Source organism: Brachionichthys hirsutus, chromosome 15, assembly GCF_040956055.1.
Source record: "Brachionichthys hirsutus isolate HB-005 chromosome 15, CSIRO-AGI_Bhir_v1, whole genome shotgun sequence".
Lineage (NCBI taxonomy): Eukaryota > Metazoa > Chordata > Actinopteri > Lophiiformes > Brachionichthyidae > Brachionichthys > Brachionichthys hirsutus.
Window position 1 is genome coordinate 1,253,962 of NC_090911.1, and position 18,889 is coordinate 1,272,850.

Consider the following 18,889-nt stretch of genomic DNA (forward strand, 5'->3'; position numbering starts at 1 on the left):
TAGATCCTCGCTGACACTCTCCAATCACAGAGCACACCTGATACTTTCCTCCAGTTCAATAAGCATTGATTATTATCCAGAGAACCCACACAGCTATTGAAAAGCACGTCTTCCTCACAGCATGACAATTATTTAACGGTCCCTCTGCAAGAAAGACGCCGCCGCACCGAGGCCCACAGAAGAGTGGGCAGATCATTCCTATTGGCTGAATCGGCCTCATGCCTTCCAGCAGTAGCTCAGTGCCCGTCTGCTGCAGAACAGACAATCTAATCAACATCCCAGCGGCTCTAATTAACAGCCGGTCTCCTATCCTATGCACACCAGCTCTCAAAACAATTAGCAGCCTCTGTCGACTCCTCCAGCTGTGTGTGTGTGTGTGTGTGTGTGTGTGTGCGTGTGTGTCAGAAAGGATCACGAGTTACCCTGAAGCCCCACACCTGCATGAAACCAAACAGAATGGTTCGATATGCTTGATGTATATTTAATCAGCCACAATCTTATCAGCAAACGCAGCTTCTCTGTCCGGTTAACGATGTAGAGACAGATCCTACACTGGGACTAAATAAAATAAAAAGACTCAGTGAGGGTAAATAAGATTTTCAGTGATCGATCGCTTTGGTTCGTCTGGCTGTTGCATCGAGCTTGGTGATGTGGCAGGAATAAACCTTTACTGCTGGCAAAATCGTGTACTACAGAATCAATCAATCAATCAATCAACATGAATATGATCATGGAGATCGGGTTACCATCAGTATGGAACTCAAAGTGACTCACCGTAACGATGAGGCCCCTCTCCTGGAAGTACTTGACCAGAGGAATGGTGTTTTGTTTGAAGTTGGTCAGGCGCCGGTCGATGGCCTTGGGGTTGTCGTCAGGCCGCCCCTGCTGCTCAGCGCGCTTCTGCAGCCGCTCCTTCAGACGGTGGCTGGTGCAGGCCAGGAACACCACCAGGTCAGGGGTGCAGATCTACCCCGGAGAGAACGTACAGGGTGTGAAATGAAACTGGTGGTGCGCTGCTCACAGAGGGACCCCTGAGGGAACCCCAGTCTCAGAGCTGTAGAGCACATGCTCGGGAAGTGAACCGACACAGGTCACAAACCCAAAGCCACCATTGACACACAAAAAAGAAGGGTCTGGGATTTACGACTGAGAGCCGACGAGATTCTCACTCCGAAAATTCACTGGACTGAAATACTACGGCAAAGATTTAAGACTGAAACAAATAAAATAGCCAAAACAAAGACAACTTTAATCCAGGTGGCATTATGGGTCAAATGAAGGGATAAGAGACGCTGCACAGATGGATATTCTTTGCACCATTACTGCATGCAGTGAATATTTCCCGCTCTGAGATTTGTGTTTTTAAAGCCCTTTAAAAAGCAACGAGGACCGGTACGTAGCTTGAAGCTGCTTCGGTTAGCTGTCTGGTTCTGGCACTCATTTAGAGATGTGTTTGGTATCATCGGCCTGCTAATCAGGGTCTCAGCGCTTGTTTAGTTTACTGACGACTGAGCTGAATGTCTGTCCATTTAGCTGCTGAAGGATCCACGACATGCAGCACTGAGCAAAGCAACCCCACTCAAACGACAGGGGGGGGGGGGGGGGCGTTCTGTCTCAAATACCCTCTTGGTAATACCTGACCGCTGTCATCCTCCTCATTTACCCTTTTGACAGGGTTGTTTCGTGGGACGTGCGGTCCCACCCCCCCCCCCCCCCCCGACTGGGCTCATGACCATGTCTGTCCCACCTTGTGAACAATCCGAGCCTCCTTTTAGGAGCATCATCACATACCTGTCAAGCCCGTACTCAGAACTCATTAAAGCCGTACAAATCAACTGGCGCCCGTATGTAGGACAGGGGTGGGGGGGGGGGGGGGGGGTGTCGGGGTAATTCCCTGACACCCTGTGTAAGAAATAATTAAACGCACACAAAATGAATCAGGCAGACAAACTTCGATACTTTACCAGTTGGGAGGGACTCTGCTCGCCCAGCAGCTGCAACCAAAGACCCTCCAACCGGGTCCTTTCGGACCTTTTATTAGCACGGTGAAAGCGGCTCTCTTGTATTTGCATACATACAACAGCGCTGACCACTGCACCACCGTACTGCCTGCTTTTTACTGACATGCATGAAAGAAAGTCTGCAAATTGATCTTTTTTCTAAATGGTAACCAGCGAACTCATTTCAAAAGGCCCAATGATTCAAAGAAGCACATGACCGAAGATGAAGAATATAGTTGTGTAAGACTTGTCCCTGCATCGTCTCTCGGGCTTCGCCGTCAACCCCCGGCGAGCAGAAAGGACTAACTAACCTCTGCTGAATGGAAAAGCATAAAGGGTGGTTTGTTAGAATTCACCGCGTCTCTTTGTCAGATGAACGTGACACGAGGAACACTCCAGAGACGACATGGCTGCCTCCCAGAGCCAAAAATAACGCTCCCTTTTTATTCATTAAGGAGCCACTCAAAATCCAAGCTTCACTTTAGATGCTGCTATCCATGCGGAGTAGCAGTCATATCAGAAAGCTATTAGTATGTGTCATTTCTTATTGTTCGAAGAGCTCCAGTGATGCATGACTTTCCCATCACACAGCGTCTGCTTCAATGCCAGCGGCGCCGTCGTTGGCTCCATCGCCCCATCTCCATCAAACACATGGACAGTCAGAAAAGCAGCACATGAGCAGCAGACGCTGACCTGATTCCAAAGATGACAGCGCTTAGCGGGGTTCTGCAAAATGCACCTGATCAAAGATGGGGAAAAAAAGAAGAAACGCTGCATTTGCTCTCCACTCCAGTGCAAAACCCCAGGGCATGATGGGAAATGTCTAGCTGTCAGCCGAGCTCAGAGCTGAAGGGGAACATTTCATTCCGATTATTTGTTGCAAGAGATTCCACTTCCTGAGGCAAAATTGGAGTCGCTTACCGAGTCTAAGCAGGTTTAGCCTTTTTTTTTAAATACTGCATATTTGCACTGCCCTTGGTGTGGCAATAAAAAATCTTCCATCTGTTCAAAGTGCAGTCAATAACAATGGATTACGTCCTGTACAACCAGAGATGATAAAACACTGGATCTCTCGTATGCAACTGAAAGCAGGGCTTCTGAAAGTAGCTGGCTTTTCGGCCAGGGTTTGGGAGTGAAAGGTTTCATCCAGTCGATTATAGCTAAAGCTGGAGACCAATCGCCAGTGAAGAGACCCAAAGAACACGACCAGTTCATTCTCCAGTGAATAAAAATCAATCAAGCAGCTGATTGATCTAAAATACAATCAACCAGCTTTCCCATCCGACTAACAGACACTAAACTTCTTTGAGTTTATTCTGACAACTATTTATTATGCCTGTTTCAGCGAGGAAGCATTGCTTTTCTTGCGTGCCACATAAACCTGACTGTCGTCAGCATAAACAATGGAAGGAGATTCCATGCGTACCCAAAAATGGGACATAGAGGAAGTAAGTACAAAGTAGAAACGTAAAACGCAGGGGGCCTAAAACTGACCCCAGACAGAGGTGGAATGCTTTTATCGTCAGTCATTTAATGCATTAATGCATTAATACTTAATTCAGTCATAAGAATAACGAAACCTGTACGATGAGCGAGCGTCGGGCCGCAGCAATCTGTCGCGCCGCCAACACAGCGCTCTTCTTTGTAGAAGTTACAGAAAGCCGCAGTAACGAGCGCAATCAGCACGACACACACACACACACACACACACACACACATCGTGCATCAGTGCATATTACAGTTATTAAAGTCAAAGCTCAAGCCTCAGCGCACGTGTGAGTTTAAGTGAGTTCAACGCCCATACAGGTTGATTGGCAGGGATGAACAGAAAGACTGAGAGCAGGTAAACAGCTGCAGGGGGACGATGAAGGATACAGTCTCTATGGGAAACCGTCAAAAGGACGGCGGCCCAGAGGAGACAGAAAGGGCGACTGTAAAGGGCAAAGCAGCAGCAGCAGCACGACGGGAAGAGGAAACGGATCGGAAAGCTCCCGAGGATCAGTCGCTTGCTGCCGCAGATAAAAGTGTGATAGGGAATGATGAACTTTTCTGAATATGATGGATCAAGCAGCGCTGTTTAAAAGTCATTTTGACCACCGGGTAAGAAGTTCATCACGTTTAAAAGTCTCCCCCCCCCCAAAATATTTGGACTTCTGGCCTGCGCAAAGTTGAAGAGACGTCTTTTGCACCACAAATCAATCTTTTTCCTGAAAATGAGACAAACGAGTAAAATCGACTGCACATATTTACTGCTGATGCTAGTCATTGGTGCGATACCTTCCCTGAAGCGTTAAACTGGGTCATCCTGCCAACAAATCCGTTTCAATTGGAGTGAAGTTCAGTTTGGTGCTTCCGTCGATTTGATATGTTTCCCAGCTCAGCTGCTTTTTTCTGGCAGACGTTCACCAGTCGACAAGCCTCAAGCTGATTTCCTACCCTCTTTAGGACCAATGCCTTGACTTGAAGTCACTGCACCAGGCCAAGAAGCAGTCCGACCCCACCGCCACTGCGTAGTACCGGCTCAACAGTAATGACCATCCTTTTTATATACCTGTATATATATACATATATAATTGTAGCTGCTATATATCTTAATCACCTGATGAGAGCAACACACCATGAAATCACAACTTGGCAGGTGAAGTCTTCCACTTTGACTCAAATAACGTGACGTGATGTGTTATCAGTGCCGTGTCTTTACGCTGGGACAAACAGGCAGCCTCCAGGCTCATGCTCCAGTTTTGTGAAGTATAAAAATACAACAAACGACAAAACAGCGTATCCACGCAAAACTGATGAGCTCCTGATACTTTCTGATGGCTAACCATTTTAAAATCCATGTAGCATCAGCAGGGCATCCCATCCTACACCATGACCCCGTCTACCAATAACACTCAGCCTGAGCGATGAACCGGCACGGACCATGTCTTCATCATCCAAGGCTTCTCGTTAGGCTCATTGCTCAGTGATAACTGATGCTGGCTCGGAGGAGTGTGGTAAAAGAATCATCTTGTGAAATACTTGAGCTAGAAACTAAACCTGCAGTACCTTTAGAGTCCATGATAATGCAAAGTTTCAGCATCTTGCTTGTGAGAGCTGCACAAAAGCCTGCTTCATCAACAGTGCGCTCTGTGGTCGTTCCCAGGCTGCAGCATCTGTGCCGACGGGCTGAGATGTCATCAGCGCCCGTCGCTGGGACACAGCTCTGAACACGCGTGTTATCTCCACGGCTTGATCTACCGTGAACTTCCTTCGGTCCTTGTCTGACCCTGCAGCCTCTCTGCAGGCCGTCATCAACCCGTTTAGCAGCTCTTTAAAGGAACAGGTTAAACAAAATAGAGACAGTGGATATTTCTCTGAGTCTAATGTATCGGCTATAAAAGGTAAATTATGAGATGAGAGCATCGTTTAATTCCAGGCTCCGTCAGCGTGGAATTGGCTGTTGGTGAGTTTGTCACTTCCTGTTGTGTTTGTCCTCAGAGCCAGCCAAAAACATGTTTCAATGTTGCGTCTCACTGCCTGCAGTGTCCATGTTAGGCTCACGTATTATGCATGTATAATATTATTAATGCATGCAGTGCAGGCGCCAACTCTGCACCGGAAGGTGTGATCTGTGCTTCCGTGCACAGTTGTGTGTTTAGATCATATTTGCATGTGTGTGTCATTAACGTGTGTGTGTGTGTAAAACAAATGTTTCCCCTTTGCTTGTGTGTGTTCATTAGCTGCACAATCAGCAACTGATGTGAAATTTGCAATCAGACACACAACAGGAGAGACCGAGATTGCATTTGCCATTTGCTCATGTACAGTAACCGGCAGGAGCAGATGGACGCTGGCGATTTACATGTGTGGGCCGGAGAGATGACGAGACACAGCGCCATCACATCGTTTGCCAAATGCTACCTCCATAGAAGAGCCCATCTGGTTTTACCCCACGAGAGCCCACAGCTCTAATGCTGTGTGTTATCAATTCAATTCAATTCAAAGTTATTTATCTCGCACCAGATCACAACAGGAAGTCATCTCAAGGCACTTTACAGGAGTAGCAGGGAAAGACAGAACCCAACTTGACCCACAAGAGCAAGAACTTTGGCAACGGAGGCCAAACTTCCTATTAACAGGCAGAAACCTTGGACAGAACCTAAGGCTCATAGGGGACGACCATCTGTCTAGGCCGGCTGGGTTGGTTGAGAAGTAGAGAGTACATTGTGGGGCTCCATCTTTAAGAACTACTCAAATATAGTTTCTCTTGAAAATCTGCCTAATAAATAAAAATAACTTAATATCAACATGATTCTAAATTCTAGGGGGGGGGGTCATCATGGTTGAGTGAGCGTCAGACTATCAGGGGATCGTTGCCTCTCGGCCCAATGGCATAACGGAAGCAACTCAGGTTTGTGCTCTGGATCTAGCTCCAAACAATAAAGCAAGTTTTAATAAACACATCTCTTCTATCGATAAAATAAAACATTAGTGAGTGCTCTGTGTCACCCAGAAAACCCAAAGCAATATTTCCACCCACGTATAATAACGCACCTCATCTGGCTGTGCGGCTCCGCTGCCATGTTTCCCATCTCCAGCTTTCGTTCTCAGACACACGGCTTCTCTCCGATAGGAAGCACAGACGCCTCACACACCTTGCCTTCACAATAGCAGGTAACACCCATTGATCCCCCCCCCCAGCACTTTCTCAGAAGACTTCAGAATGGGAAACCTTTGAAGGTGCAGACTTGATTCAGGGTAAAGTGAGCCAGTGGACCAGCCCAAGAAAACGCCAATCGACTCTCACTGGAACTCGAACAGTGATTTACTGACAGTAGCTTTTTACATTGTTTGTGTAAAACAAACATTTGGGTCAGTCCCTGCAGTGGAACCATTGAGGGACTGGAGAATAAAGAGAAACTGCACTTCTGTTTTCACTTACACAAATCAGGAACAGAGTAAACTTTGTTCTCCCGGTGAACCATGATCCACCTCCTGCAGTTGAATCTGCTGACATAAGCAATTATTTTTTGTAATTTTGTTTGCGCAATTAAGATATATCACCTCCTTGACCATTAATCCTGTCTGATGTCTGATGTCCTTCTTCCTTGTGCCCTGGAATACAGCTAATAAAAGCAGATTAGGAGGTCAGGATCTATTTGCACTGATCCAAACCCGCTCCCCAAACACTTCAGAAGTCAAAAAGAACTCATTTAAAAGTTGCTGAATGTTGAAGGCGCATGAATGTGATGAAGCGAGCCCATCCTACTAAAAGTAATTGGCCATCGCGTCACACAGGTGGCCGCTCAATAGATGGGCTGCAGCCTAAAAGTTGCTGCTACAAAACCCCATCGTATAAAATAAGAGCTTTAGCTCTCGCTTTGTCTGCACCAGTTCATTCCAGGAAGATCAAGCAGGGACTGGAAGAACTGATCATGCTCAACAGCAAGTGTTCAACCTGCCCCTGCAGGCCTTTGACCATAGCATCATATGTAGCCTCGCTAACATTAGGGAGATAAACAATGCCCAAAATACCATCACTTTAATGCCACATACTCAAAAAGAGGCCGCCGCCGGCTGCCGAGCAGGTACAGCGAGCGGTGCAGCGTCAGGCTGAACAGCTCCCACTCCCACAGTGGAAAACGGTGAACCACACAATGGGTTCCAAAACACTGACACTGTTGGTTGAATGCTGCTAAACAGGCAAGCAGCTTGACGCTAGTCGTGCGAGTTTGTCTGCGGTGTGGCGGTATCCTGAAGTGGACGACTAAAACCTGGCGATTGAGCTGCCGTTCATTTTATTATAAATATTCATATTGAATATTTCCTGTTGCACTAGTGACTAGTCCAAGTCCAAAGTGAAAAAAAGTATTTAATTTATGACTTGAATGTTCAAGCTACGCCACAGAAGTGCTCTGTTTAAGAGTTAAATGTTGAAATAAGATTATAAAATAAAAACAAAGGACATCCTGGATCCTTTGCTTCACTCGTCTTTATTTATTTGAAGTATTATAGAAGCATCGGATCAGGTCTCGGGACTATATCAGTATCAGTTCAAAATCGAATGGCGCAGAAAAACTTGATCGGGACATACCTAATGCAAACTATTATTTTTAGATTAAAGGCCTTTAATTGTGAACCATGCAATGTAGCAGAGACGCAGGTGTCCTAACATCTCTAGAAGCACACAAAGCAAATGCCTTCAAGGAAGGATTTGTGGATGAACGAATGGATCGATGGCTATTTTCAATTGATCCATCATTGGGAAAATGCTTTTTTTCCCCACACAGTATGTTTTTTACAGACACACTGGACATACAAACGTGGAGCGAGAGACGTGAGACGGGGGCTCTTAGGGGCTCCCTGTGGACTGATCTGCTGACGTTTGTCTGAACACGCTGCGTCTTTGCAAACTTGTAAACACACCATTTGTGAAGTTTTAATGTAAGATCATGAGATATTCCTAAATATGGATTTGAATATCGGAATTACAGTACGTGCAGCACACCTGATCTTCAAAGGACAAAGCCTGTCCAACATCTCGAGGGAACCCATCAATGATGATCCCGTTAGCATCTGGAATCTTCATGATCTTCTGCTTGATCTCGGTGATCGTTGTCTCCTGGAAAACACGGGAAGGTGACAGGATCCATAGTTACAATCTCCGGAGTCTGTGCACAAATGTCAGAGCGATCAACGAGACTTCTGCTGCCAATCCTGCCAGGGAGTTCATCAGGCGTTGGATCAGCAGCGATTAGCACACCGCACAAACAATGGCGGCAGATGTCTGGTGGGCGAGGAGCGGCGGAACATTCCGCAACAAACTAAAGAGCAAAAAACGCTAGTCGTAAATACAATTGCAATTTGGTTTTGCAGCAAGCGTTCTCACTCCTAAGGATCTCTTGATCATCCTTATTCATTTTGCTGGGTTCTCAGTGCGGACTCATAAAGGATGCTGATTATTTATAACCCCTGAAAATAAATGAGGAGGAATGGAACATGCTGACTGCACGCTGGGGGGTTCCCCCAATAGAATATGCTCTCAATATCTTTTATTTTATTTAACCAGGAAAATAACCCGTTGAGGTTAAGAACCTCTTTTTTAAGGGGGCCCTGGACAAAAACACACCATACAAGGTTAATCAGTTAAAACACAAGCAAATACAAATAGTACAACTATGTAAATAGTAACCATATATAATATGTTTAAAACCGACTATAAAGAACAAGTGCATGTTGTGGAATCAGCCTCAAAAACTCTTAATTTAGATTTAAAAGTGCTCATTGGGATTAGATGAGGGAGTTTCCAGTCTTTCTTGCACATTCCTGCTTCTGCAGCCAGCGTGAGCGATTTAAAGGACGCAAATGACGACAATAAAACCAGAGCGAGTTTGACCACTTATCTGCCAGTTAGGGGGGTGGGAGGGTGTCGACCTTCAGGATTGGGGGTTTTAAATAAATGCACGTCTGTTCTGCAAGACAACAGACAGAAAGATGACAGCTATGACACAGAGTTATTCCCAGAAGAAATAAAGTGCTGCACGTTCAAACCTTCCATTGTCTGGGGGAAAGTGCAGAAACGATAAACACGCCTTTACAGGAGGAGGTTGTCGTCTTGGAAATGCAAAGTTGCAAGTGCCAAGCTGTCGCTTTCCTGTTTCTAGCATCTACACCAGGGGCCAGGAACCTATGGCTCGGGAGCCAAATGTGGCTCTTTTGATGGCTGCGACTGGCTCGCAGACAATCTTTAATTATAAAAAAAAATTGTTTTGTTACACTCCTTTGCGCATGAGCGAACTGGCGACTAGAAAGCTGGTTCGCTATGAGGCAGCGATCAGAGGAAGTCCGGCTTATATACGCCGTTCTGCTCACTGAGAAAGGGACAAAAGCCGATTGATAGCGGGTCAATCTGCGTTCAAAAACCAGTAATTTCAGTGGGAATGTGGCAAACATACATGCCGTGTCTATCTATCTATCTATCCATCTATCAATCAATCGCCGAGGCAACGCAGATGAGGCAGAGACACTGTTCATGTGGGGTTTCTGTATTTTCGAAAATAGCGGTCGACGTGCAAAAGGGTCCGTCCAACGGCCTGTTGGGCGTGAGATCAGGAAGTAAACTTCCCTCGTTTTAACCGCGTTGTCAGCTCGCTAACTTTAGAAACCCTTTTGAGAAGGAGTATCGTACAATTCACTTTGTCCGATACTCCTTGTCTCCTCGTGCAGCACCAGAAGTCACATCAATGATAAGAAATATCCATCATTGGTTAGAAACAGCATAACATGGTCAAAATTCAGAGACTTATTGTACTTTAAAAGTGTTATTACAAAAAATGCACACATTTACTTAGTTTAGTTTTAAATGTATTTTATGGGTCTCACGGAATTACATGTGTTCACGGCCAAAAAGGTTCTCGACCCCTGATCTACACTAACCTGAGCCAAATTAGCATTAGTTTTTCCACCAAATACATCTAGAATCTTATTAAACTCTTGAAGTACTTACATTAATAAATAATAAAATAATTTGTTTAATAAAAGGCACTTCAAAAATAAAAATACCTTTAATGTCACAAACTGACAAACACTCTTCATCAGCAAGTCCAAATAAAAGCCTCTCCCCCGTCGTGAACGATCCTTTATAACGCCAGCGCCTTGAGGTTCTGGCGTGTTTTTCATGACAGTGAATCAGGAGGAAGTCGTAACCACACACACGAGAAGCCCTCACTCCTCTCACATGCTACTATTTATCCTCTTCCTCTCATCCTCAGATGCAGAACTATTCGCATATTTGTTAGGGATTTAATCTGCTTTGCTGAAATACTCCTGGCAGGAAATTAAATGCCAAACCGCCGTAAGTCAATTTGTCATATCTGGAATGTCGACAGCTTGGCCTACTTTGCTGTTTATCTGTCCGGGTCCTGGACCGACATCTGGTGAGCGGGGGGGGGGGGGGGGTCAATCAGTCACTCCCTTCAACTGTTCACAACATTTCTTCAATAAACCCTTGATAGATGCTCTTATTTTGTAACTCTGATCAGCCGGGCCGACCCAAATCAAGCCCAACTAGAAAGACAATCAGAGATTGCAGACCCCGCCTCCAATAGACTATTGGATCTTGTGAGACAGTAAACAGGGCTTCCGGATCAGAGGGGCCAAACCTGCTCTAGCTTGCTGCTCCGGAACGTACTACAAGACTCCTTCTGGACTCTTTTTCCCATCATGCCATTCGTGTCCCTCCCTCTTATAGTGGCAGTTTACAGCACAGGCACAATTCCAGATGTAAAAATAATTCTAGAATCTGGATCCAGATCCGGATCAACGCCATTCTCGGGGAGGACCGAGCCACGGACAGAACCTTGCTTGTGTAAAATTTTCAAGTCGATTGGGTTACTAGTTTTTGAGTTATGCGCTCGGACAGACAAACAAGCAAACAAACAAACAGACAGACAGACAGACAAACAAAGGCACCCAATTGCAATACCCTTGCCTCCTCTTCGGCGAGGGTAACAAAGGAGGCTCATGGAGACTTCAACAAATTGTGACCATGGCCAGGATAAATGAGATGAAGATGAATAAAACAATAAATGTATTGACTTGATTTAAATGTCTCCTATCTATATATATATAATGTATGATTTATTTTGTCATCTTCTTCGGTATATATTTCATCTTTCTCTCATCCTTTTTTCACAATGACTGCCAGTGGAGATTGTATTGGGCCTCGCCCTTTAGATTAAACGTTTCTAGCCGCGTGTTGAGTCGTGCGCTGAACAAGCAAACGGCTTCTGGCCGTTCGTAGTTTGGCTTCAGCCGACTGAGTCCTTGATGTTTAAAGCTTCACACACACGTTTGCATCGAGTCGTCCTCCCTCTAAGAAGACATCCCTCTCTCCTACACACGCATGACCGGATGCTGCTAATTACTCTCCCTTCACACTCGTGCCGTGAAAATGGCCCACAAGTGGGTGGACACTCTCTCCCCCGTTTCACCCGACTGGTTCCTCGGCTACCTGCGGCGCCAGCTCTCCATTGGTGATGATCTTAGCGATCAGGCTCCACTTTCTGTTGCTGGTGGCGTTGTGGATCATCTTCTTCCTCAGTAGCTCGCCCACGGACACGTACTGGAATCCATGGCGCTCGGCGATCTTCAGGCACTGCGTGCCTTTGCCGCTGCCAGGGCCACCTGGGAAAAGAGGGAGCTGTTGATGTTTGGGGAACGGACTGTGTCATCGTTGTGAAATGTGTCTGTGCGAGTGTGAAGCATTGTGTGTGTGGGTGTGTTAGCGTGGGCGGTATGTGTGTTGTTGAGAGAAGCCCAGACTATGTGATACTTACTGTGTGTGTGTGTGTGTGTGTGTGTGTGCATGAGTCTACTTTGCGACTGTGTGTGTTTTACTGACTATGTGGGTTTTATAAATGCCCGGGGGCGAGATGATGTGGCGCCCCATGTGGCGGAGCAGACGACAGAGACAGGTACGTGTGAAACTCCCACGCCGGCTCAGAAATCCTCTGCTTTTCGGGAATCCAGAAGGAAATTAGAACGGGAGCAGACGGCTCTGCCCCCCGAGGCCGGGCTCATGCATACGAGCTGTTGAGCAGCAGCAGATAACGCCGCGGCGTTCCTATAATCAATGATTATTTTAGGGACGAGTAGAAGGTTTTTCACCCAAGTGCACAATTTCATGATAAATCGGCAATCAATATTACATTTTGTGCTCTTTGGCGTTTCAGCGGAGTGACTGACTAAAGTGTCTCAATGGTGTGAAGAAAAAAGTCTTCAGTTATTCTGTGTCGGGTTTTATCTGAGACTCTGGTTGAGGTCGCTGAAACCTCCTCAAATTCTGACCTGCATCCAACCTCCCTGAACTCCCGCCCCCTCCAAGAGAAGAAATCCGGCTGAAAGGGACAACAGATCAGACGACTTCTTCCTTTTTTAAGTGCGACATTAACAGACACATTTCTTCGTATCTATTCATGGATATATCACCTGACCCTCGGTGAGAGAGTACAAAGCACTTCCCAAAATGCTGAGTTACAAATATAGCACGCTGGCCTTTTGAGAAATGATTATTGTCGTAACTATTTTTATCTGAATCTCATATGGTGCTTATAGGAGGGGAAATAACTTTATAAATGCAGTCATTTTGACTTTTGCAACGATGCAGCTCTTCAACGGGGAAATATGTGCAATGAAAGCAACAATGGGGAATACTTCGACGTAGCGCAGTCTTAGTCACGATATGAAATGGATTGGGTTAGCTTTAGCAGCTAATCCAGCCAGCATCATTGCTCTTAATTGCTGTACGGTACTTAATTTATAAGACTGATAAAACGTGCGACGGTGTTTGACGGGTTCAAGCGGGCCCATCGCGGAAATCAGATTACCGGTAAGTGAACGTAAGCGTCTGAAGAGATTGTCTCCCGCTGATACTAATATAGCAGGAAACACACTGCGTGCACAGGCGCACACACGCCGTCATTTATTTTAAGATCATGATTGAGGCAGAACTTCGCATCGCATGTTTTTTTTTCATTACCTTCTTCCATAAATAGATAAAACTATGATCTCAGGCATGAAGGCAGCCGTGCGGCAGTCCTGGTACGTTTTCTACACACGGAGATCTTCTCTAACAGAAAACATCTGAATCATCACACTGTAAGAGCACGTAAGACGGGAGGTTTGTGTGTGAACTGGCCCTTTACCGATGACAAGGATGACTTTGGGTCGTGGTCTGGATGGATCGAACACCTCATACTCCTCGATGAGTTCCGCTGTCTCTGACAGGTCCGAGTCGCTCTCGATGGAGAACTGGTTGATGGGAGGGAGGCGGTCATAGCGTCTGTAGGGAAAACTGGGACTGTCGGGCAGCACTGAACACAAACGCACACAAACACACAAAGGAAAACTGGTTTTTCCTTCTTTCATTAGGACAATCAATACAGGATTATTCATTTGTTTTCATTGATAATCACTGAAGTAAAATGGTTCTAGTGATTCACAGGCGTGGATGTGCCTTAATCGCAAACGCTGCTAATCCCTGTTCGGAACAAGATGGGAGAAATGGCGCCTGTTTGAACAATCGCACATTAAATGTGAGAAGACATTCATCTTGGAAAGACGTTGTGTCTCTTGTGCTCACGGCGCCGAGCCCGCAGCGATCACCACTGCGTGCCACGTGTGATCCAGGGAAGCAGATTGGTTGTAATTAGTCTGCATTTGAAATAACTGCTGGGATTTGTCCCACAATTCAGAGCGTTTCCTGAATCCCAACAGAACAGAGAGGATATTTTACAATTGGCCAAAATCCACAAATTGCTCTCGTTAAGATGAAAACACAGAGAAAAACACGGCCGCAAATAGCTAATGGTGGCCCGCCTGCCAGGCCGCCAGGTAGAAATAAATAAATAAATAGGGGTAATTTAGGAAGCGAGAGACAGCATGGCAGCGCCGTGCATCAGCATTCAGCCCAGAGCAACATCCCTGGACGTGGGAACGTCGATCCCTGATTGGGCTGCAGTTTCCAGTAGTTAAATCTTTCCGGCATCTTCACCAACACCTTAAGTGAAGTGGAGTAAATGTGAATTACTCAAAGCATTACTCTCCAAACTCTCTGACTGAGAAGACACTTCGTGCCTGTGCGGCGTGAGTTGCATGTCTCCAAGAGGCAAAGCACATTTGTGCCCTCGTACTTGTCTCGTGCTCAACACTCAGACCCATCGAACAAAAGGAGAGGAACGTGCAAATCGGCATACAGGAGCCGAGGTCAAATCCAGGGTTGCATTTGCAGCGTTTCCCCCACGTTGGATTGACCTGCTGGTGAGCCTTTTGGTTTCACTGGGAAATATTATCCGCTCAGGTTCATCTGCGTTTTGCTGCACAGCAGCCGGCTCCCAGCAAATCCACCAGTGAGGCAGCACCGGCACATCAAAGGCTGCGTTTCTCTGAGGTCTCAGGAAATGCTACATTTAGAAGCTAAAAATAATGGAGAGCATGAGAAAAAATATCTTGCTGCCCTCATTGTGACCTGAAAGGTTTTCCTATGACCCGTATTTACAAAAGTATCACAAAAGGTTTCAACTGTGTTTTTTCTAAACTGTGGGCCGGCTTGAGGTTGCAGAGGAGTGGGCGAAGTTCTGCTGGCCAGAGTCCTGAAAACCAGTCAAGAGGTTAAAAAGAAATAAATATGGCTCTAGCACGTACCGATTGAGTCTCAAAATAAAGAAGCTGTGTGACGAGACACAATCCGATTAAACATGTTGTTTCCATGGCGGGTGAGACAAAAAGGTTGCTCATCTCCAAATATTTAATACTCAGACGTTCCCCAAAGCAGTGGAGGATATGCCTCACGCTGACGTTTAAAAGGCTGCGAGAAACGTTTTTAGAGTGTGAAGTACTCAAACCTGTTCTGCAATATAAAACAAACTAGTCGAGGAACTCTCCACATCTAAGATGAGAGTCGTGGTTTAAAGACGTAATCACAAAGCCAGACACATTTCAACCAGGCCCGACGGGTTTCCGTCCCATTGTTGGGATCATCGACCTTCGGATCAGAACAGACTTACATTCCCAGAAAAAGAAGGACTTTTTCTTGCTCTCTTTAAAATGACATTCATTTTATTTAATGTCTCAGGAGAGAATATGTGTGATACAAAAAAAAAAAGAAGGAAAGGTATATTAAGTGGGTTGACTCATCTGCTGTACGGGTGTGGATCCAGATACAAATCCACAGATATTAAGAGTCCAGTAACCTTCAGTCATGTTTCGGGGCTCAGAGGTGCTTTTGTGTTCGGGATAAACTGAATTAAAGGGGAACATTTGGCCTTGCTGGAGGCATACACTAATATTTTTACGCTAATGTGGGTTCATTCATGGCTCACCATTTCTAAAGAGGGACCTGCGTGACTGGCCGCCATTCAGAGGGGGGAGGGGCTTCTTCTCCTGGCCCACAAACGTATCCCAGCGCACCTTGTCTGGTCCTCCCAGCTCCCTGACTTTCTTCAAACAGCCATCCAAGTAGTCGATGGGGTCATCCGGCCGGTGGTACATCAAACCCGTCAGCAGGCTCTGGGGACGACAAGAGAGGATGAGATCGGACAGAGGCAGGACGGGAACACTCGTTCTGGGAGCGCCACGCCCGTCGCCGATGTGGCCTCGGCTTGACTCCACCGAGGGAATGCACAATCCTGTTAATGTCAGAGGCCCATGGAAGTGGTCTGAGCCTGGAACGTGAGCGGTGGCTGCCTGGAAAAACCACCACAGGAATGTGAGGAGGAACGCTGGCCCGAACACAAGCCGGTGGCTTGTTGATGTTCCAGAACAGAAGCTGTCCCTGGAACGCCCCTTCTTCATCTCCATCCTTACGGACAACTGCCACGGCAACGCTCCAACGTTCCAGCGCACTGGATGAGGAATGATGTCCATATGAGAGGCAATTATAAGCGTTCAAATTCAGATGGAGTTTGGAGGATGAGGATGAGGAGGATGTCTCTTCACTGCTATGTGTTCTTTGAACAGGCCGTAAACAAGGAGGTGATGATTGCTGCCGCTCATTCTCATTACATTTGGGAACGAGTTTAATAAAGTGGACAAGCCGGTATAATATTATACTATATAAATATGAATAGGCACCATTTTCCACGTCCTTTCTGCATGGCGGAAGTTAGAATCGCTTTATTATCCATCTTTACTCTGGGAAGCAGGGAAAGCCGTAATCAGAGGTAAAATAATATCACACGCCTCCTAAAAACAATCTCTTTATTGTCGGCCCCATCCGGAGCGGGTTTTATTATAATATAATATAATCCTGCTGTGGAGGCTTCGTCGCTGATGCAAAAGTTAATTCTGATAACAATCGGATAAATAATCAATCCCGTGTCTATCCACTATAATGTAATGACAGGAAAACGGCACGACGCGCGGAGGCGCGCACAGCTGCGTCATTATGCAAATGAGTCTTTTAATTACAGTTGGGCTGATTATGGATAGATTCTGAAAACACAGCCTGCAACGCGCAAAGGGTTCGCGTTTAATAACGACGATTTCAATCAAGAAGTGAGCGCGCATGGACGTGCGCGTCGAGGCGCGTTGTAATGGATGTGGTTTCACGGCCACGCAGCGTCTCACCTCGAACAGGTGCGGGATCTCCCGCCGCGCCAGATACTCCTTCGCGTCGTTGGTGTTCATCTCCCCCAGAGGAACCGGGCTTCTCCGGGAATCCCGACCTGTCCGGAGCCGCGGAGCGTCTTTCTCTTCGGGGATCTGCGGTCGACCGAGCTCCAGCTCGCCGTCAGCGCATTTTGCCTCCTGCGTGGACTTCACGCAACCGGATTCCTGAACGCCCCGGTCGGTGATGCGGATGCGTGGCGCGTCTTCCAGCGCTCACCGCGTGTTTTCTGACGCTGCAGCCCCGCCCCCAACAAACAAACAAACAAACAAACAAACAAGAAAAGAAAAACAAATGCTCGCGCGCCTCCTCCACTTTGCGTTCTTTCAACCTTCGAAGTCGATATTGATCCGACCTGATTGATAATTGTTCAGACCATGACTCCTTTTGCAGGTTTCCTTAAACAGATTCGTGGTTCCCTGGGATTTGTATTTTAAGTTTTTTGTCAAAGCGTCCGACTTTTTTGATTCATTTGTATATATATATTTTCTATTTTCAGAATTTACAGTGTCTTAAATTATGACATTACGTCAGGAAATACAGCCACAAAATGAAGGTAATAAGATTTGCATGACTTGAATAAAGGACCAAAACAATCGCAACGTCCTGCTTAATTGATATAATTGAGGGCCTGTTCTTGCCTCGAGGCCACCACACATTTGGTATAACAGTAGATTATATTATGAATGGAAAAATGATATTTAATGGTTTGTCCCATAAGATATGATCCCTGGGACATCAGTCCTCGACAGCTGGACAGATGACTTTGTTGTTGGTCAGTCACAGCACAACTTTAGATCAGTTCAATGACATGATCATCCGTCCATCCATTCATCCATCCATTCATCCATTTTCTTGTAGACGAGATGACCTCAAATCGTCTCATCTGCAGCTGCTTAATATTCTCAGACAAATGACAATGATATGATTATTACAATGTTAATATGAATGATCATTTTTAATATGGAGTGAGACAAACTGAGGTGACCGACCTTTGAGTCGTAATCTCAACTAAAGGAACTAAAATAAAATATAAAGAGGCTTGTGATATTTTTACGCTACAATTCTAATTCCCGTGCGTTTGGCAGCAGGGCTCGATGAGACGGTGGTTCTGGTGCCTCATAGCAGGAAGTCATGGGATTTCTCATGTACACTCTGTGTCTGCGTGGGTTCCCTGGCTTCCTCCCACCATCAGAAGTGTGTGTATGTGTGAAATGGTGAGTGAATTGCTCACAGACATGAATGTGAGTGTGATTAGTTGTTCTTTCTTGTGGCCGTGTGGTAGATCGACCCCACCGACCAGTGTCAGCTGTGCGTAATTACGCACGAGCGCACCTTAGAGGGAACGTTGCCTGTGACCCTCAACAGGATAAACGGTTTAGAATGAAAGAAAGATTCAAATACAACCTGAGGTGCTTTACTGCATGTCTCTTCTCTTCAAATCTGTTCAATTCCTTAAATATTCTATCAAAAACAGAAGTCTAATAACTTCAACATGATTATACAAAAAAAATGCTGCAACCTAATTATAATAATATGGCATTTGTTTTGACATACAATACAATTACATTCCACATTCAGAAAAGAGAGAATGCACATTTTTTTGTTCTCTTTATCTTTATTGACTCGGTTGAGTCAGGACAGAATAACGATTGTTTATTAATTACAAATACGTAGCTTTTATTCTGAAGTGTCTCGTACCGGAAACGATTGGTGGGTGGGTGGAGCAACCGATTCTACT

At 45.8% G+C, this 18,889-nt stretch overlaps 1 protein-coding gene across 1 annotated transcript in view; it reads right to left on the reverse strand.

Annotated features, from left to right (window-relative positions):
• ak5 (adenylate kinase 5) overlaps positions 1 to 17,297 on the reverse strand; it is a 33,397-nt gene extending 16,100 nt beyond the window's left edge. Inside the window, exons 1-6 of the mRNA XM_068749188.1 lie at positions 17,109 to 17,297; positions 15,863 to 16,049; positions 13,688 to 13,855; positions 11,995 to 12,167; positions 8,491 to 8,604; positions 775 to 966 (exon numbers count right to left, since the gene is read on the reverse strand). Coding sequence (XP_068605289.1) covers positions 775 to 966; positions 8,491 to 8,604; positions 11,995 to 12,167; positions 13,688 to 13,855; positions 15,863 to 16,049; positions 17,109 to 17,168 — 894 coding nt within the window. The 5' untranslated portion in view covers positions 17,169 to 17,297. The remainder of the gene's footprint in view (positions 1 to 774; positions 967 to 8,490; positions 8,605 to 11,994; positions 12,168 to 13,687; positions 13,856 to 15,862; positions 16,050 to 17,108) is intronic.
• Between the last annotated feature and the right edge of the window lie 1,592 nt (positions 17,298 to 18,889).